The sequence below is a fragment of the Mus caroli genome, chromosome 7 (genome assembly GCF_900094665.2).
Source record: "Mus caroli chromosome 7, CAROLI_EIJ_v1.1, whole genome shotgun sequence".
In the NCBI taxonomy this organism is placed as follows: Eukaryota; Metazoa; Chordata; class Mammalia; order Rodentia; family Muridae; genus Mus; species Mus caroli.
This window is the reverse complement of record NC_034576.1, coordinates 48,135,129-48,156,201: the sequence shown is the minus strand read 5'-3', so window position 1 is coordinate 48,156,201 and position 21,073 is coordinate 48,135,129. Positions and strand designations below refer to the sequence as shown.

The 21,073-nt window shown below is 51.5% G+C and overlaps 1 protein-coding gene across 4 annotated transcripts in view; it reads left to right on the top strand.

Moving 5' to 3' along the window:
• Ush1c (USH1 protein network component harmonin) overlaps positions 1-9,953 on the top strand; it is a 44,893-nt gene extending 34,940 nt beyond the window's left edge. For 2 of the 4 annotated variants that reach the window (XM_029479940.1, XM_029479939.1), the window contains exons 19-26: positions 11-130; positions 1,141-1,191; positions 3,636-3,677; positions 3,843-3,896; positions 4,192-4,291; positions 6,855-6,964; positions 8,047-8,102; positions 9,569-9,952. In XM_029479940.1, coding sequence (XP_029335800.1) covers positions 11-130; positions 1,141-1,191; positions 3,636-3,677; positions 3,843-3,896; positions 4,192-4,291; positions 6,855-6,964; positions 8,047-8,102; positions 9,569-9,581 — 546 coding nt within the window. In that variant the 3' untranslated portion in view covers positions 9,582-9,952. Of the gene's footprint in view, positions 1-10; positions 131-1,140; positions 1,192-3,635; positions 3,678-3,842; positions 3,897-4,191; positions 4,292-6,854; positions 6,965-8,046; positions 8,103-8,477; positions 8,587-9,568 lie in introns of all 4 variants that reach the window. The other 2 variants (XM_021166991.2, XM_021166993.2) reach the window with 2 other exon arrangements.
• Positions 9,954-21,073: the final 11,120 nt, after the last annotated feature.

The window sequence follows — 21,073 nt, the reverse complement described above, 5'->3', positions numbered from 1 at the left end:
ACCCCCGTAGACATTCTGCCCAAGCCCACAGCCTCCACGAGGCCCTGGCGTGTCCACCATCTCCAAACCCGTCATGGTCCACCAGGAACACAACTTCGTCTACAGGCCTGCTGTGAAGTCCGAGGTCCTGGTAAGCCCCTTGGGTCCCTCCCGGGTGCTTCTAGAGCAGCAGTCCAGGGTCATGTCACCTGGTTTCTGACACCTCTGGAAGGGAAGTGAGATGTGACACAGTCAAATCCTGAGTCATCTTGTCACCTTCTTATTGGTCAAGGGATGAATCCACACTATTTGCAGTGGGTATGGACCCGTACAATTCTAGTTCTTTCGTTGACCACACACAGCCTGAAGCTCCGTCTAAAGATGGCAGTGTTGAGCCTGGGGAGGTGGCTGAGCTGGTGCAGTGGTCACTGTGTGAGCATGGGCACTTGAGTTCAGCCCCAGGATTCACATTAAAAAAAAAAAAAAAAAAGTTGAGCTTGATGATGTAATCCCTGTTCAGAGGAAGCAGGCAGGTCCTTGGGGCTCACTCGCTGGCCAGCCTAGCCTACTCTGTGAGTTCCGGGTCACCGAGAGAGCCGGTGGCACCTGAAGAATGATGCCTGTGGTTGCCTTTAGCCTTTATGTCCATGCACACACCTCATTTCACTTCTCAGCTATCACTAGAACCAGCTGCTGGGGAATGGAAAGGTCTGCTCACTCCAGTCCCCACAGTGAAGGAAGCTGGGGCTCACAGGCACCCCACAGGGTTCCGATCTCTGACTGGCCTCACACTGTGGAAGCACAGTCATGGCAGAACTTATGTTCCCTTCCAAGAAACCCTACCCAAATGTCAGAGCAGGGCACTCCGGTGCTTATTTTGAGCGTTAGCTGCTGTCCCGTCAGCTCCCCCAAACGGCAAAGGTCATGCCCTGGGCCAGCCTGCTGAGTTCATGGTACTTGTGCTCTCTGGTTCATGGTACATGGTGTCAGTGCAGCTTCATAGCAACTGCAAGGTGGGAGGCCTAGAGTGGTCCCCGAACATCAGCCTATCTGGGGAGGGACACAGTAGCCTCAGGCTGGCAGCGCCAGAACCTGGCGCCAGGGGGCAGACGATACCTATTTTTAACATCCGGTGGGGAACTGTCTTTTTATTCCTGGCAGCCGCAGGAGATGCTGAAGAGGATGGTGGTATATCAGACAGCATTCAGACAAGTAAAATGAGACCCGTGTGTCTGGTAGTTGTGTATAGCTGATCCTGCCCCACCCGTCTCACTCTGTGTCTGACTCCTCCTCCTTCACTCTAGGTCTTGGCAGTTTCAAGGTAGCCCAAGTACCATCTGCAGGGAAGCCTCAGGCCTGCTCTGTGTCCCCCTCACCCCCAGCAAAAGGGGACCCAGGGCTTTTCAGAGCTTAAACACGGATGGAGAAAGCCATCAGCAGGATTCCCCACCCCTACCCTCTGGTGGCCCAAGGAGGAAGAAGATCAGAGGGCTAAGATTATTAGCTAGGCTAAGATTATTAGCCCTGACTCCATCCTTGGAGAGAAGGAGGAGAGGGGCTGGATACTGCCTTGCTTCTTAGGCTATACTTGCTCCAAGCAGACCACAGCCTTTCTTAGCCTCAGGAGATGGTGGCAGCTTGGCTTCTCCACCTTTCTGGGCTTCGCTGGGATCTGGGAGTCCCTGCTGGCATCTGAATTAGGTTAGGTAGGGTAGAGTTAGCTTCCATCCAGAGCTAACTATTGGATTGACAGTTTCATCCCCATTGAAAGAGGCCCCCCAAATCAAAGGCAATCTGGCTAGCAGGCTCTCCAATGCCCCCACTCACAAGCCTGGATAGGCAGGAAATAGTGTGGGTAGGAGGCATAGGTGGAGTGTCTGTAAAAGAGGCCGCTGACAGCCCAGGACCCGAGATGGTCAGAAGACCTTAGAAGGTGTGCCGGGCAAGCCCCATTTCTAAATTCATCAAGGGTCTTAAGTTCAACAGGGTGGGGGGCTCTATTGTCTTCCCCGTGCCACAGAAGTGAGGCAGTCACAGGAGCCATGGAGCACCCCTGCTGTGTCAGACCCTGGATTTAGATCTAGGACACTGGTTCTGCTATCTGCTCGCGAGCATTACATTACCTGCCTCTCAAAGCACAGCCCTTGCCCAATAGACCCTGAAGGACCCAAAGCTGAAGACACCAACACCTCTCAAAAGCAAAAGGACACCAGCACAGGGATTATAAGGCTTCAAGAATCCAGTTAAACCCTTGGCCTCCTCCTCTGACTCATGACCTTAGGCATTAATGTCACCTCTCTGGCTTTAGTTTCTCCATTTGCGAAACAGAGGGTATGGCTCTCTTAAGGCAAACCAGCTGTAATGTTTCAGAAGTCTCAGATTTTTCACAAGTCTCAGATTTTGCCACCCAGCCATCCCCGAGAATAGTATTCAGGGCCTGACAAAGGGGAGTGTGGCCTACATGACCCAGTATTCCAAAAAGAACACCAGGGATAGATAGGCCTCTCTTAGTGACAAGGACATAGGTCCCAGATTCTGCCTAGTAACCTCTCTGGTGCTTAGATGTGCTGTGTCCCTCGTTCTGTGTGCTGATTGACAAGCACAGACCGACCGCTAGACAGATCCAAGGCCTCATGGGGGTTCAGCCTGGAAGATAAAAGCCTAGGGAGAAAGGGTGCAAGCAGAAATCCAGGGGCCCAACTGCTGCCCTCATTCTTGCTCCCAGTGTCTCATAGCTGCAATCTGGGCAGGGGCAGGATCTCTGGCCCACTCACAATGCTGCCTGCAGTCCTCAGAGGAGACTTGGTGCAGCCTAGGGAACTGTGTGGCCATTTTTCCAGTGGGGACTGACTGTGGTTTAATTCAGGATTAGCACCCTGGCTTCTGAGGCCTGTGGGTACCCTAGTTTGGCTCACTGTGTATGTGACCCCTGGACCAATTGCCCTGGATTCGCCCCGCTTCTTCTTACCATGATGTTTCCAAGACCTGGCTCACTTCACCCCAGCAACCCCACCGAGCACGGGCCCCAGAGCTGTATGTCCTTTCCATCTCCCTTGGAGAAGGAGGCTTTGTAACTCCTAGATCAGTCCGACTCCTACTCCTACTCTTACCCCACCCCCTTCTTCCCTTGGTACAGACTGACACTTGCCTTCCTCAGTACTTTGTGGCTGTGTTCTCCAGGCCAAGAAGCCCCTTAGACAGGCCTGCTCCCCTCCATGAGGTCAGAGTACTGAGTGGAAAGCCATGGATTCACTCTTTTGGCCTGGTCACAGCCTCCAGTGGCGATGTAGAAGGCCAGCTTGGGCCAGCAGAACGAGACTTCTTGTGAGACATGGGCCAGCCACCTAGGCATCCAGACCCCTGTGGTATCCCTGGAGCCACAGTGGCCACCACCAGCTGAACAAAGCAGGGACAGGGACAGGCTCCTCTAAGTACTTCCTGTGGCTTCTTGCTTGCCCCACCCCTTTACTCCATCGCTATGGCTGCCAAGCTCCTCCCTCTGCCCCTATCCCAACCACAGCTACTCTCTACCCCTTGCTCACCTCTGGCCCCTGGAATCTGGCTCGCTTGCCCTCTGCCCTGCCTGCGTGAGCTTATATGCAGTGTTCCTCCATCGCCCGCGTCTCACCATCCTAAGGCCCTTTCTTTGCCTCCAGGATTTTCGAAAATACGAAGAAGGCTTTGACCCCTACTCCATGGTAAGAGGGAACTCTCCAGCTCAGGCGGGGTGGGGCAATGAGAACCATGGTGTGTGTTCTGTGTGTGTGTGTGTGTTGCCTGTGTGCAATGGGTCCATCATCGAGGCCACACATGCTCTCACCCTTCAGCTCACAGTTGTTCCCATTTTGGTTTTCTGTTTCTAGTTCTCGCCTGAGCAGATCGCAGGGAAGGATGTCCGGCTTCTGCGAATCAAGAAGGTACCTGGACACGGGGCAGAGGCTGGTCACCAATTCTCTCTGCTCTGCCGTCTTGGTTCCCTGATTAGTCTACTCCTAGGAGACCTAGCAGGTTCCTGCTCCTCTCCTGGATCCCCTGGGGATGCTGCTCCTTGTAGGGGGTAGTCAACCCAGATCTTCTTTCTCCCATGGCTCTCTCATGGCCTCTGTACTGCATGGTCTTGTGCCTTCTCCACCCTATAGCTCTGTCAGACTTCCTGGTGCTCTGCAGGCTGCTGTCCATGTGGCTGCCTGAAACCTGCTTTCCTCCACCCAGGAGGGGTCTTTAGACTTGGCCCTGGAGGGCGGAGTGGACTCCCCCGTGGGGAAGGTGGTCGTCTCTGCTGTTTATGAAGGGGGAGCTGCGGAGAGGCATGGTGAGTATGGATGGGCTTTGCCTGTTTCGGGGATGGTGTGGTGGCTATACCAGATGCCCCAGGAGAGCAGACATCCATCCACTTGGCTTCAGATGGTCTCATAGTTGTTCAAGGATGTCAGGTCCATCCAGCAAACCATCAAGCTAGTTTCAGCCATTATCTGAGGCTGTGCCATGGTGCCAGGACCTGAGGTGGCATACCCAGATGCCACCCTGCCCTCTAGGGACTCCCAGGTTAGTGGCAAAAATGGGCCTAGAGCCTTATCATAGGACTCTCAGCCAAGGATTGATGGGGAATGCTGGTGGAACCAAAGCCATGAGGACCCAGGAAGGGGGAAGGGTATGGGATACAGTGAAGCCTACAAAGCTGACTGGTGCAGCCTGGGAAGGGAAGGAGGACTTCCCGGGAGAGGAAACATGCAGAGAGCAGGCAAGAAGCATCCTCACAGAGCGGGTGGTCTGTGGGATGAGTCACAGATCAGGCTTTAGTCTGTGGACCTGGCCACAACTCTGGGACTAGGGATATCACAGTATTCTAGAATCCCTAGTAATCAGTATGGTATATACCATAGTGGTTCTCATTCTACAGCTTAGAGAAAGGATCCCCAGCCAGTACCAGATGCCAGGCAGGACTTGAATCCAGGCAAATCGGTCATTTAGTTTAGTGCCCAGTATAGGTAGCACCTCTAGGTGCTTCCTCAGCCTGGCCCCTCTCACAGGGCCATCCCTTCCCCCATACACGCTGCCCCTCCCCCATGCTGGGGCTGGGGATGTGGCTCAGCTGGCACAGTGCTTACCTAGCGGGCATGAAGCCCTGAGCTGCAGCCTGAGCATTGTATAAAGCAGGATCCGTGACCTGTGTCTGTAGTCCCAGCACATGGGAACTGGAAGCACGAGGAGTAGACGTTCAAGGCAACACGGTGAGTTTGAGGCCAACCTGAGCTACACGAGACCCTGCTTCAAACATAAATGGAAACCCAGAACTCACCATTTACTGGGTCAGGATCCGGGCTGTCTCTTGCTTCATGCTGTCAGCTCACTCACCTGACAGCCTTTGAAACCCTGAGTCTGGAACTCCACTGTTACTGCTGCCTCTGCCACCAGCTCAGGCTCTGCACTCCGGGAGTGCTTTGTAGAGCCCAGGTCCCCTTCAATCCTAGGCCAGAGCAGGAAATTCTGGGATCACATCCTTTCAGGCTAGAAAAAGGCTGCCCCATAGCCAGAGGGGCTTAGGATGGAGGGACAGAGGACACGAGCCTGAGACAGGAGTCTGGAATGAAGGACCCCTTGTCACTGACAACTGGGCTTCAGCAGTTACTAAGGCAGGCAATGTACTCTGGCTGCCCTGGGCACTCTTTCCACCTGCCAACCATGGCCCTGGCTTCAGAGATTCCTCTAAGTTCCCCTTGGAGCCTTTACCTCAGCTCACAGAGGCTTCTGCTTACCCAGGCAGCTGTCATAACTTCCTGTGATGGGGCACTCTCCTCTTCCACCCCCCATTTCTGTGCAACCTGAAGGATGCTTTGCTGCCCGTCCCACCCGTGTCTGTCAGGGAAAGATGAAAGAGGCCCTGTGCTATTCCCTGAGTCCCTTGTGACTTTACTGAGAGTCACTTATCCTCAGTCCCTCTGCACAGGGAAATCTGCTGTATGAGGTTTAGACCCTTGCTGATTTAGACGTCCCAGGACATTGCCAGGAACATGAGTTTCAAACCTTGCTGACACACACCACATCCCCATAGTCTTCACACTTTCAAGGCTTCCAAGTGATTGATTTCCCCGCAAGCCAGAATTAAGTGCACATCAAAACCAGGATTCTTTACAAAAGGAAAAGAAGAGGGACATGATGGGCAAAGGTGTAGGAAATCACACATAATCTGTCAGCTTACAGAGCCACAGTACATATTAGCATGTCTGAGACTCCCTGGTCTTCTTGCTGTGAAGGGGTCCTTTTCAGTCTATACGTGATGACTCCTTAGCATCACTAGATCCCAGGACAGCTTACCCAGCGGCACATTCCAACAGTGTTCTTTTTAATACTCTTCCGTTGAGACCCTATTGTGTTAAGTCCTATGAGAAGCGCCAGGGTGAGCAGGGAGCCAGGAAAAGTCTCGCCTTTGTGGAGCTGGGAGGATGGCTGGAGGGGTCATCCACAAACATTTGAGTAGCTGTAGTCACACTGTGAAAACATACTGAGCACGGGGGAACAGGGCACTGGGAGGGAATTGAAGGGACTGGTTTCTGATGGAGAGTGTGGTGGGCATGGGAGAGGTATAGCTGCCCTTGACGGCTCAGGCTCTCTAAACTGCATCAGAAATGCTGGTCCGTCTGACTACAGGGTGCAGATTGGGCATGCCAAGGACTCTGCTCTAGTCTAACGGCTCTGCAGAGCCTAGAGAGGACCTGTGGGAGGGACCTTTGAGGACCTGAGCTCTTGCTTCTCAAGAGCTGTCTGAGCCCAGGATGCGGCCTCTTCCACTCTCCCACAGTAATAAGTCAGACAGTCCTGAATCAGGCACAGGTCACAAGCAGTCCAGATGAACACCTATCTACTTCTTCCTGAAGGTGGCGTTGTGAAAGGGGATGAGATCATGGCCATCAATGGCAAGATTGTGACGGACTACACCCTGGCTGAGGCAGAGGCTGCCCTGCAGAAGGCCTGGAATCAGGGCGGGGTGAGAGTGAGCCCCTTCCCTCTTCCCTTACCGCCTGCCTTAGACCCTAGCCTTACAATGGAAATGACCAAGTCCAGGGCTGGTACTCAAGGTCCAGACAGTGGACTGGACCTGAAAAACCCTCCAAGGTCTTCTCTAAGTGAGTGCTAAGGAACAATCAAGAGGAATCAAGAGAGTATTGGGGGCTGCTAGAGAGTGAGCAGACCAGAGGTCATATGCAAGTGGGGCTGTAGTCTGCTCCACGCTTAGCGGATACCCACATGGACCAGGGCTCCCACATGGAGTCTCTGAGGATGTGCAGTGCACCGTCTGAGGGGGTGCCCTCCTACAGACTGTGATGTAAATGGTACCCACTCATGCTGTGCAGTGCACAACCTGTGCCACTGTGTGCAGGCAGCTGAGCCTGAGGTATTAAGTTCAGTGCCGAGGAAGCAGACCAGATGGGCCTGGGACCCACATGAAAGGATGTGGAGAAGAGAAGACCAACGGGTAACGCGATAAGCATCTGTGGACAGAGGGAGCGGTTGTGTTCTGTGCTCCCTGGAGTGGGGGGATGGGAGGTCACAGGGTGGGGAAGGTGCAGCTCAATCTTAGGAGCTCTGGCATGGGGGTGGGGACCGGTGATCTTTCAAGACTTGCCACCCAACGCCAGGGTGGACAGTGATGGGCAAGCCAGCAACGGCGGTGATGCCATCTAGGGGACGGTCAAGATCAGAGAGGTCAAAAGAGCCCATGTTTGCTCAGGGTTAGGGATGCTGCTTGTCGGTGGTAGTCATTCCTGCATGTACTCGAGACTATAAGGGGTACAGCTATGAGTTCTGTACAGTAAATGATTCTGAAGTGGCTGCCCAGCCCTGGTCCATAGATCCACAATTGGGGACTTGGTAGCATCTGAGGGTCTAGCAGCCCTGCTTCTGAGGCTTTTCCTAGAGTGTGGGCCTCCAGAAGGGAGCCCTAACCCTCACTGTGCCCTGGCTGGCCCTGGGCTATGAAGCCCAGGAGTGGGTTGGGTCAGAACACCAGGCAGGTTCACCATGCATTTCTCCGTGTGCCCTGTGTGGTCACACGGTTTCTCCCTACAGGACTGGATAGACCTTGTGGTTGCTGTCTGTCCCCCTAAGGAGTACGATGACGAGCTGTAAGTGTGAGAAGGCACCCTGCCCTTGCACCCCATGCCCTCCCAGGATCCTAGCCACCTTTCTCCAGCCTCATTCAGGGAAAGGGATGTCCTGGGCATGTATCTGCTGGCAGTCATGGGGCCTAGAACACCCCGGGCTAGGGACACCCTGAACCAGAGTCATGGGTCTTCGTAGTCCTGGCTCACAGTCATCGGCCCATCCTCCCCCGCCTAGACTGGTCCATTCCACATGACTTGAAGATTCTCCAGGGTCTCTAGTGGAACCAGGGCTGGGGCAGTAGTGAAGAGGCAGGCACGATGCAGGAAGAGCGCCTGCAGAACCTCCCCCAGCAGTAACTGAGCCCTCTTGTCTCCTGCTCCACTCTGCATGTGTAGCTCTTCTCTTCCCTCCTCTGCAGCCGAAAGCCCCCAGCTGGCCCGAAAGCAGCTTGAAGCCTATGAGCCCGTGTGTAGACACGGGTTTTTCCTGCAGCTGGAGCCCACGGTGACTAGGCAGGCAGCCGCAGGGCCCGTCTGCCCATGCTGCGTGCCATGTGCTGCCCGTGATCCTGGAGGTTCTTTGGACTGGTATCTAGAAAGAGACAGAGGCAGCCTGCAGGGGTGTCTCTCTTGAGGCTGCTGTCAATGGCTGAGACACTAGAGCTTACGGAGGTGGGGGTACACAAAGACCAGCTTGGGGCACTGGCTTAGAGTCCTGATGCCCACAGGCTTTGGGACCCGCTCTGGGTCATACTCAGAACCTAGTTGGAGCAGGGTAGCACTGAGCACAATGGTGTCTCCCTGCTGCTGGACTAGGCTGGAGCACACTAAATCTGCTGAATCTCCTCCCAGGGGCCTATTTCCCACGAGGAGCCCTGAGAAGCCCCAAGCCCTGCTTAGGCAGAGCCATGCCATTCAAGTTCCTTAAGCTGGTCCAAAGAACCAGGGTTGGTGGGTTCCATTGATGTGCCCTGCTCAGCTCACACTGTCCTTGGTTTCCATCCCACCTTGAGCTGGGCTCCCTCTGGTACACCAGGGAGCCAAGCTATGGAGTGCTTCCCTATCTGTGTTCTGGGTTTGATGGCTGTGACTCTGGAGTTGATTGTGGCCCGAAGCCCACAACTAGGGAGGCTCCAAGCATGGCTGTGTCTGTCACAATTTCCCCAAAATATTGCTTATGCTTCATGTACCATGACAGTGGACCTGGCTACCATGTCCTCAATGTCTGCTTTGTCACTGCTTGCTCTTCTTGACAAGTGACTCCTGTCCTTCCTGCCGCTCCCATCCCCCCTCAATCCTGACACCCCTTTGACTCTCCCCCCCCCCCAGCTTCCTGTGTGCTGTGGCTGGTGTGTTTCTACTCGGGGCCGAACTGAGAGGGGGTCCCTGAAGGCTGGAAGGCCTGAGTGCTGCTACGGTGGGGCCGGCCATGGATAGAGGGTCATCTGCAAGTCCTGCCCACTTCATCTGTTTCCTCTTCTCCACAGAACCTTCTTTTAAAGTCCAGAGAGAGAAACCAGACAGACCCATCCTGGAGGCCAGCGAGCTCTGCACCCAGTCCCTGAGCTCAGCCTGAGAGACGCCAGATGAAGAAAGTCTCCCTGGAAACTGCCCCCCAAAGCCCTGTGACCTGGCCCCTCCTCTGAAGGCCAGGAAGAGGTGGAGCAAGGATCAACTGCTGTTCTGGAGTAGGGTTCCATGTCCCATTTCTTCCAGCTCTGCTAAGTTGGCCCTCCCTGCTCTCGAGTGTTCCATTCTTGAGACCTCAGGGTGCCCAGGTCCTGCATCTCTCTATTGCCCCACCTCCTGCTGTAATCCCTGATGAAAACCTGATAGTGAACTCACTAATAAACAAGACTGACTCCTTCTTCAGCTTCTGGGGGTGAATTGTGTGGACAGCAGAATAGAGGCTGTTAAATGAAAAACTGGAAGGTTGTGGCCCTAGGGCTGCGATCTAGACATGATCTGCAGAGGACGGGCACCCAGGGCTGGCTCAGAGCTCTAGCAGGACCCAAGCTGGGCTTCATGGTGTCCCTGGCAGAGAGGTGGGAAACGAAGGTATGGAGCAGGGTTTTGCCCTCTTCCCTCAAAGGGGCACTGGAGGCGTAGAGTGGCCCAGCTGCTGTCAGAGGCTATGCTGTGTCTCCTAAGGTTGCCAGGATAGGATAATGAGGGCAAAGGTTTACCACTGCACAGAATATAGCCCAGCATAACCTTAGGGAAGAGGAAAGAAGATGTCAGTAGCGACAAGACAGGACCTCTTGGATAGTCCCTGGAGAGAGTTGTCATCTCGTATCAAACCCAAAATACGCAGCATTGATCAGATAAGAATCGGAAAGATCCAGAGATTGTATATAAAGTAAGGCTTAGGGCAGGTCCCAGGGGACAGCTGAAGCCGAATCCACAGGGGAACTGGATCAGGTAGTGGTCAGTCCTGCTGGGGCTGAGGATTTACAGCTGGTCTTAGCAGAGTTGAGATCTGTTGGCTACACAAAATCCCCATCTTAAGGAGGTTCCATTTATATAGTTCAAATTTTACCCTGGAGAAAAAAGGCTATGCTCATTCAACAGAAACCAGACAGACTTCAGTGTTAGTCTCTTCCCTGGCTAGCGGAGTATATGGTGTGATGCTCTCTGGTAATGCTCTGCAAGGAAAGAAGCCGTAGCCAAGACAGCTACCAGGGTGGGGAAGCACCTTCACTCTTCTGTGTGCTGTGGTTGATGCTAACAGTTACAAGTGTGTATTGCTCGCAGTATTTTCCACTTACACTGGTACTATCCTTTGGACCAGGAAGGTCTCCATAAGTCCAGTATGCTCTGTTTGGGGCTACCATGAAGTAGAGAAACTAAAAGGTGGTGCCTACAGGGAACTTCTAGGCCTTTGAGGGTTTATAGGTTGGAATGTCAGACATTTTCTGGTTTTTTTTTTTTTTTGGCTTTTGTTTGTTTTTGTTTTGTTTTGTCCCCACTATGTGGGAAGTCGGTAACACCAGAGTGTCTCCCCTAAGTAAATTATTCCACAACTGCTTCTTCCTCTTTTTTTTCACTCCAGCCCCTCTGCATAGTGTTCCCACCACAATATCCCGCCTCACCACAGGCTGGAAAGCAACCAATCACAGACTAGACTGAAGCCTCCAAAACTGTGGGCCCAAACAAAATCTTCCTCCTTTTAATGGATATTTTGTTACAGTAACAGAAAGCTAACATCCAGGTGTCTTGTGGCGCATGAGCTGCAGGTCCGCTTGTTACCGGTTGAGATAACTTGCATCTAGCATTGTGCAGGAGTCCAAACCTGGAGTCAGTGCCTTACCCTTGCAGAGGACCAGAGGAGGGAGATGGCTCTGTTGTGTTCTGTAGGGAACTGAGGCAGCCTGTATCAAGGCCGGGCTTTCACAGGGAGCAAATAGAGAGCTAGGATGTAGATGCAGACACCACAGCTCGAGGAACTCTTCAAGTAAATGAGAAAGATTCGGCTGCCATGTGGAATTAGATTTTGGGAGCTTCTGTTTCCCTTGGGTCATCTGTCTTTCCACTGCAGAGTTGAGCGGATGAACAAGCAAGAGAGCAAGCGAGCTAAAATTGCAACCAGATCATGCCTACTACATTTGAAATGTCTTCAAGGTCTCTCTCCTATCCTAAGAACAGAGCCCATACTCCTACCTGACTATCAAAGCCCTATATCACCTGTTCTCTTCTCCAGCCCTATCTCCTGTGAGTCATCTCCTTGGCTCTGGCCACACTGAACTCTGGTTTCCCGATCTGTCCATGTTCTAGTGCACCTCTGGATCCTTGTGTTTGTTTGCTCTGTTCATTACATTGCCTTCAAACCCACATGGACTTTCTGTGCATCCTTCAAGGAATCATCTGTGGAAAGGAAGCTTGGGGTTTGGAGTAGCTGAGAACTCAGTGAGATGCAAGCTCGCTGTTCCTCTGACTTTTAGGGCTGGAATTAACAGAAACCCAACTCCAGAGAACAGCTTAAGTAGTGAGACAGAATACAGGAGTGTTTGGGGAGTTTTTGCTGAGCCAGAGGCTAAAACAGAAGCATTGGGAGTCTGTTCTAGATTCCTGTATTAGCCAAAGTTCTCTCAAAGAACAAGGAACACACAGGCACAGACACTGACACACACACACACACACACACACTGACACACCAGGTTAGGGGAAGATAGAGAAAGCAATACATGTATGTCACATATATAATTATATGTATGGAAAATGTTTGATTGGTCACTGTGTTACTTTTTAAATTTTTAATGTTTTATGTGTAAGGGTGTTTTGCCTGAATGTCTGTGTACCACGTGCATTCAGTACCCCTGGAGGCCAGAAGAGAGTGTCAGGTCTCCTGAAACTAGAGTTACAGATAGTTGTGAGCATCTCTGTGGGTGCTGGGGAGATCAAACCTGGATCCTCTGTTAGGAAGTTATAAGCCCATGCTTATAACTTCTGAGCTGTCTCTCCAGCCCTTGCTTGTGGGGGCAATGGGCTATGCACAGACAGGCTGGTCTCCAGTGGAGTTGAGGTCGTGAACCCCGGTAGGACCCAGTGGTGATAATTTTCACCTACATGGAATGGAAGGTGTTCCCTCATGTCTCTTGGACCCTTGCTCCTGTCAAAGTTACCGCCCCCCACACCCACCACAGGAGAAGCATGGCTAGTAGTCATGTAGACAATGTCCCAAGCTTCTGACCTTCAGGCTAGACACCACACAGCTAGACACCACACAGTTACCTAGCAACAGCAAGATAACAAGCCCACTATAGGAGGGGATGCTTGGCCCCTTCTTGCTCTCATAAGCTTTTACTTTCCTTACTCTCTCTCTAAGCTTTTATCTCTCTCTCTAAGCCTTCAACTTTCTTGCTCTCTAACTCTCTTTCTCTCTTTCCCTTCCCCCTTCTCTCCTCTTGGCCATGGCGGTCTCTCTCTCTTCTACCTTTTCTCTTTCCCCCTGCCTTTCTACAATAAAGCTCTAAAACCATAGACTGTCTCTGTTCATCAAGGCCTGCTGTGCTTGGACGATGGGATAGGCTTTCTTCTAGCGATCTGTGCCTAACCTCTTATCAGAAGGCCTTCCTACACTCCAGCCATGGACCGGACTAAAGACTCTCGCCTGCGTGGGAACCTCTCTCCCTCTGCCCTCTTCCCGATTCCCCCTGACCCCTACTCTGTTCTCAGCTCTTCTGCCATATCCAGCTTGGGATGCTAGAGACTGAGAACCTGGTATCAGGGGCTGCCCCTTGTCCACCCACAGCCATGTGGGGTCAGTGGCTTCACACAGCCAGATGCCCACCTGAGGCTGAGTGGAAAGCATTTAGCAGTCCTCCTGCATCCACCTGCCCAGAGCACAGGAATTCTGGCCGGATGCGGGTTCTCTCCCTCCCACCTCTTTCCTTACACCCACAGCCCCACACTTACTGTGTTAATAGGCTCACACAGTATTACCTCAAGCAAGTCCAAGGTCTCTAAGGCAGGCCAGCCTGACTGGGGTATATTCAGTCTGATCACCTCGTCCTTGGGAATGTCAGCATTTTTAAGTGTGTGTGTGCAAGGATGAGGGTATGTACACATATATATGCAGGGGCTTTTTACATAGTGCTGAGAATTTGAGCTTGGGTCCTCAGGCCTGCCCACTGAGTCGTCTCTCCAGCCCCTGGTAGGTTCTTCCTGTTAAGACTGAGAACTGATTCAACAAGGTGAGTAAGGTCCATTTACATTATGGAGGGAAAACACTCAAAGCCCACGCATTATATGTTAATCTCACCTCAAAAACACCTTCATAGATAAGTATCTAGATGTATTTGCCCAAATGTCTGGGTTCCATGCCCTGCCAAACTGACACATGAAATTAACCACCATAGCATTTCTTAGCTCTGCCTGTCTCTGGCCTGCTTCATTCTCAGATGCCAAGGTAGCTGCTGGTATTCCAAACCTGTTCTTATAGCTCAACACAGAATATGGCCGGCCTGATGGGCCAGATTTGGGTTACCTGTCCATCTGTGGGACCAAAGGTCAGTGCCACTCCACCATGTGGACTCTATAAGTGGGGCAGGGTCTGTTTAGAAGGAAAAGGGAAGTGGCCCTGAGCTGCTGCTAAGGGTATCTACAGAGGGTCTTATCGCAGAAGGGTCTTCCATCCCACCTTGCCTTCCCTGTGTTCCTGAGCCAGGAGGGCGCCGTCTTCCCAGTGTGTATCACCAGCTTCTAGGTGACATGGCCAGTGCTTGAGATGAGATGTGGAGAAACAGGAGTGGACCCTGTGACTTGAGATCCAGGACATGGATGCTGGGGTTTCCAACAGTCGGTCCTCAAATGCCCTGAGAAGTGAGACTTGAAGCCTCACCCAAGTCACCTTCATTCCCACTTTCTTAGCTTCTTTAGTCATAAGAGAGATTAGCACTGAGTTGTAGGATTGTGATGGTTAAGAGTCAGAGATGACCAAGCTTAGAAACCTTCTTGCCTCATCAATCAGTATAAAGTCCTTAAGAATCTGGGGTACACGCCCTAGGAAGGGTAGGGTGGGCCCACCTCAGCTGAGGATGGAGCTTCCTAAAGCTCTAGGCCAACGGCAGTCCCTTATGCTGCTCTGGGCCCTCACTTGCACCTGCATCAGGGGCAACCTACACCCCTTACCCTCTCTGTGCACAGCTCAGTGCAGAGCCTTGCACACGCGTGCACACACACACACACACACCCACACACACACACATCTCTCCTTCCTCTAAGGAGCAGGGCTACCGCTAGCTGAGTGTACTTACATTCATGAATGCATTTACATTCATGCTCACATGTGTATGCTGGCTTTTAAATATTCATCTCTTCATTAACTTTAGCCCGAACCCACAGAGCCTCTGGCAACCATCACGCACTCTCTGCCCCCATGCGCCTGCTGCAGGAACCTTGTATGAGTGGACTAATACAGCATTTTGCTTCTTTGTTGTTGGCTTGTTCTGCTTATTAAAACTCCTCAGGTAGAAAGGAAATGAAAAGGAGAGGAAAAAATAGTGAAGAGAATAAAGGACACCTGTATGTCGCACACCTGGAACCTCAGCACTCTGGAGGTCAAGGCATTGAGGCCAGCCTAGGGATCCCTGAGTTAGATCAAAGCGAACACAAGAAACAGAGGGGCTGACTATGATTGAAGTGCAATAGGCCCATAAAATACAAACCCTTATTCTATAGAGTTAATATGTGTTCATAAAAATATCTAAAGTTTTTACAATTGAATTTCTTTGGTGTTCGCATATGTATGTGATGCCTGTGTACCATAGCACATGTATAAGGGTCAGAGGACAGTTTTCAGGAGCCAATTCTCTCCTTCTACTACATGTGTCATGGGACCCAACTCAGGTCACAAGGCTTGGTGGCAAGCCCCTTTACCCACTGAGATATATCACCCACCCTCGTTAAAAAAGAATTTTTTGCAAGAACAATTATGCCCTTGTGGTTCACACATTTGTCCCTGTGTTGGGATTTCCATCTACTTTCCTTCTTCCTTTCTGTGGTGCTGGAAATGGTACTCCGGGATTTCACACACTAGACAGACACCACTGAGGCTCTCCTCCTGCCTGGAATGCCCTGCCTGCCTTCCTGTGAAAGACTGGATACTGCATACCCCGTTGTGTATGCAGAACACACTTTTTCTAACCAACCTACTTTCCATGGGTGTTCGGCGGTTCCTGCCCCCGGCTGTGGAAACAGTGTGAATATCCACCCAAGCTCACCCAACTCTTCACACTGCTACCAGCGCCAGCGTGTGTTCGCCTAGCTCTTTGTGATCATGCTTCAGCGGTGGACAGGCTTGGAAGGTGATGTCTGACCATGTTGGAACAGAACCATCGCTTAGACAGACAGCTCCAGTCTGATCCCCGTGGCTGCAAAGGGCAAAATGTCTCCAGGGAAAGAGAAAGCATTATCCTCAAGCCAGATTTCCAAGTCTCTGAGGCCCCAGGGCTTCCTACATGAGCATGAGGAATCCAGAGGTTTGATCTCTGCACAGGTCACATACTCATGGAAAGTGCGTTGGTGGGAGGTTGGCAGCCTATCCTTGGGCATGCTGGGAAAGCAACCACAGCAGAGATTCTCCCTCTGCCTGCTTGTGGCACAAGTGCCCACTCTGACTGCGGACTCTATCAGGTAAGAGGAACTCGGGCCAGGGAACCAGAGTCTACTGTGTAGGCTCTGCGTTAAGTTTACAGGTACCATAGAGCCAAATGCTACCTGATACGGAGCAAAACAATTGATACTATCCACCAGCCACCAGCCTCCAGCCTCCTGGCCTCCACAGAACTGCTGTTTCCAAGTCAGTCCACAGAAGCGTTACAATCTCAGGAGGGATTGCAAGACTTTTACCAGATCTTCAAAAGTGCCTCTCACTCACAAGAGCTTGTATCCACCGGGATAATAAAACAGGATAAACAAAAGCCTGAAGCACAGGGCTGGGCAGACAGCTCAGGGAGTGAAGCACATGCCGTGCAAGCACAGGGACCTGAGTTTGAATCCCCAGAGCCCACAGAGAGTGGAGTAGAGTGGAGAGGAGAGGAGTGGAGTGGAGTGGATCTGTATCTTAGCCATAGTGAGACGTGAAGTGGAGACTAGAGAATCCCTGGGAGCTTTCAGGACAACCTGGTATCTGTAGCAACAAACAACAAAGGTATTTTGTCTCAAACAGGATGGGAAATGACACTTGAGGTTCTCTTTGGACCCCATATGTTTGCAATGGCATATGTATGCTCACGCCCACATATACCTACACACACACACACACACACACACACACACACACACACACACACACACCACGCGCATACTATTTTTTAAAAGCCTGAATAGTGAGTGTGGTGATTTGAATAGAAACAGCCGCACAGACTCAAGTGTTTAAATGCTTGGCCCACAGAGAGTGGGTCTATTAAAGGTGTGGCCTTGTTGGAGGAAGTGTGCCACTGTGGGGGTGGGCTTTGAGGTCTCCTGTGCTCAAACTATGCCCAGTGTGGCACACAGTCCCCCGAAGTCTTCAGATCAAGACATAGAACTCTTGTCTTCTCCAGCACCATGTCTGCCTGCACACCTCCATGCTTCCTACCATAATGATAATGAACTAAACCTCTGAACTGTAAGCCAGCCCCAATTAAATGTTTTCTTTGGTAAGAGTTGCCGTGGTTATGGTGTCTCTCCACAGCAATGAAACCCTAAGTAAGACAGTGAGGAACCGAAAACATCCCAGCAGTGAAACGGCTTCTTAGATGCATGCACTATGCACCCCAGTTTTTCTCCAAGAATTAGTACGGCGCCCAGCACACAGCGAGCACTTGGTATAAATGCAGCACAAAGTAAGGAGTGGTCTGCAAAGAAAGCACATAACGATATAATGTGTATCAATGAGAACGCTGAACCGGGTTGACAAACATCAATTTTCCACTTCACTGAGTGAGCAAACAGATGTTACACCCAAGGGTAAATACGGTCCCTGATCGAGTCAGTCACTCATATGCCCACTCATTCATTCATCCAGCTAACAAATATTGATTGGGATTATTTAACTCTGTGCCAGAGACAACACGTCATGAGTCTCAGCTACAGCGCTATACTCCCAGGACAGCAGGGGAGACCAACCTGTGTGTGGATCATTGCCATGCTGGGTGATAAATGTTGGGGACTGAACACAGGGCTGGGGACTAGGGCAAAGAAGCCTTCAGTTGGAAGGGACACATGAAGCCAGTGTTGAGGACTTAGAAGCTGGTTGTTGGATGGCAGGGAGAGCAGAGATTCTGTCCCCTCAGCAAGGGCATCTTGGTGTCACGGGTGATTTGTGCAATGGATGGTGGGCATTTTGTAGGGGCGGGGTCTACATGGGGAGGCCTCAGTTGGACATTATGGAGCACCAGAAGTCTAGCCTCCTCCCTCCCTCCAGCAAGCTCCATGACCTTTCTCAGAGTTCTTCATCCTGCCAAGACTCTCACGCTCACTAGTGTGTCTGGAAACGCATCCCAGCTCCGTGTGTGTGTGTGTGTGTGTGTGTGTGTGTGTGTGTGTGTGTGTGTGCATGCATGCTTGCACATGCTTCTGCAATTCCTTCATAATCCCCCTTTTGTCACCTGGGCAGACTGGGCACCTGCCGTCACCATGCTCCCCTGAAGCTCCCAGCAGGCCGTGTCTCCAAGCTCAGCCTCCCTTCCCTTCCTTTTCTCTTCTTTGCCCAGCCAGGCTGTCTCAGTTTGGGATTTATTGCTATGAAGAGACACCATGACCACAGGAACTCTTATGAAGAAAAACATTTCATTGGGGCTGGCTTACAGTTCAGTGGTTTAATCCATTATCATCATGGCATGGCAGCATGCAGGCAGACAAGGTGCAGGAGAAGGAGCTGAGAGTTCTACATCTGGATCCGGAGGTAGCAGGAGTTAAACAGGCTTGAGCTTCTGAGACCTAGAAGCCCACCTTCCCTGTGACACGCTTCCTCCAGCAAAGCCACACCAGCAAAGCCACACCAACTCCAACAAGGCCACACCTCCCCATGGGCCAAGCATTCAAACACATGAGTCTATGGGGGCCACTCCTATTCCAACTGTAGGTGCTGAGAGCAGGGACTGACTTCCAGTTATTGTCCATATCTAGTTGGCAGGATTGTAGAGAGCTGCCCCTAAAATGGGCACCTCCAACAAAGCACCAGTTAATGCTAATGGCTGGGGATGCTTTGAGAGCCACTGAGGCAGAAAGCATACAGATTCTTGACTCAACCACACTGGGTTCCAACAGAAATTCTGTCTCTTTCTGGGCTGTGGGAGCTATGGCCAGTCACTTAGCCTCTCTAGGCCTGATTTTCAAGGACAGAGTACCACTCACTTTGTGGGTCACAGAGGAAGCCAGTCTGTACACAGCAACCTTGACGGAATGAACACCTATTGCTGCCTTCCCCTTTACAGTTCATACACACCCACTGGCTGAACCAGGTTACTCCTCCCGTTAGATGAGCAGGCAGTGTCTCCACCTACCCTGCCCTCCCCAGCACCCTAATCCCCATCCCTCCAGAAGCTGGCCTCTGCCACAAGAGACAATTTTGGTGTGATTTTTCAAGCTCCCAAGGGAAGGGCAACATTTCTCTCGAAACCACTGGGGTCGCTCTTTACCTTAACGTTAAATATATTCTCCGTTTAAAATTTTAATGTACACATTACAGCTAAAAATAGATTTGGCTATAGGTCATAAGGGAGCATTTCAGCAATATGGTTATAGAGCAGATATATGTTAGCTCATGGCTGTGAGTCTGCCTCAAATGTGTACGTCCATTTGAGTGGAGGAGTCTTCGGTGAAGGGGCTTCCTCCAACACAGCATCACAGTCATGGGGCTGCCCAGCCTCAATACTGCTATACCCACACTGTTATCAGGGCACAAGCATCTGAGTCCATTCTGGCCCCTAGGACAGAGGTACCATGAACTGGCCTGGAATAACAGACTTAATTCTTGTTGTTCTGGTGACTGCAAAGTCCAAGGCCAGTGTGATGGTTTGTATATGCTCAGCCCGGGGTGTGGCACTGTTGGGAGGTGTGGTCTTGTGGGTGTGGGCTTTAAAACCCTTGTGCTAGCCACCTGGGAGCCAGTATTCTGTTAGTGGCTTTCAAATGAAGCTGTAGAACTCTCAGCTCCCCTGCACCATGCCTGCCTGTGTGCTGCCATGCTCCTGCCTTGATGATAATGGACTGAACCTCTGAATCCATAAGCCAGCCCCAATTAAATGTTGTCCTTATAAGAGTTGCCTTGGTTGTGGTGTCTGTTCACATCAGTAAAACCCTAACTAAGACAGCCAGGAAGAGATTCTATGCCTATTTTAAACCTGCTTCCTCAGACAGCTGCCTTTCTCTGTAACCCACATTGGGAGAAAGTCAATGAATGTTCTGGAACCTTGGGAGTTCAAGCATGAGGTGCCTGCCTCTCTGTTGTTGTGGCTTCTGATTTATGAGCCATGTGAGAGAGATGATTCCTCCTGTTTATAGCTGAAGCTTGAAGAGGTTGATGTGCCCATGGTCCCATAGCTGGCCTGATACCCTGCTTCCATAGTACTGGAGCCCAGGAAGGCCCAGGAAACCAGAGCTAAGGTAACCTCTGACAGAGATGTCCTATCTTGGGACAGTGAAATATGAATTGTCACCAATAGATGTGTTGGGCTTCATTCACGGCCATCTTGGCTTTCACGTGGCTACCAAGCCACAGGTCAGGCACACTTGCTAGGAAGAAGGAAAGAGGTGGAAGAAGGCAGGTCACTGGTCTCAGCCCATCTCTGGACCAGTCCTCCAGGCTGATGGCTGAGTCTGTGGTAGGCCTACTAGAGGCACACGTCAGGGGTCAGAGGGGGACGTCCTCTTCAGCTTCACCAGTCGGCACCTTCTGGGATCTCATGTCACTGAACGAGCCTGGGAATTAGATTCTAGAAGAAACAGGAATCTGAACCTTAAGCGTCCTCAAGCTGGTAGGGAGCCAGGATGAAGGGTTATTTGGGCCCATGGTTTAAGGAGCCACAGTGTTTCATAGCAAGGGCCTTGGCGGTAGGGACATGAGGTGGCTGGTCATGTTGTATCTGCAGTGTGGAAATAGAAGGACAGGAAGTAAGGCTAGGTCTCTGCTCTCCAGCAACTCTGCGGCAACCCACTCTTCCTCCAGCTAGGTGCCACTTCCCGAAAGTTCTATCACTTCCCAAAATACAGGGGACCAATGGTTAAACCATGTGAGCCTGTGGGGGCATTTTCCATTCAAAGCACACCACAGAGTGTGCACAGGAATTGCCCTTCTTGGTTGGGTGACTGTAGAGAGATTGCCTCTTAGATGGAAACACAATGATACTGGGTGTGGTGACATATGTCTGTAATCCTAGCTCTAGGCACACGAAGGTAGGAAGATTAGGAGTTCAAGGCCAGCCTTAGTGAAGTGTGGTGGTTTGAATGGGACTGGTCCAAATAGGCTCATAGTCTTGAATGACTGGTCGCAAGGGAGTAGAGCTATT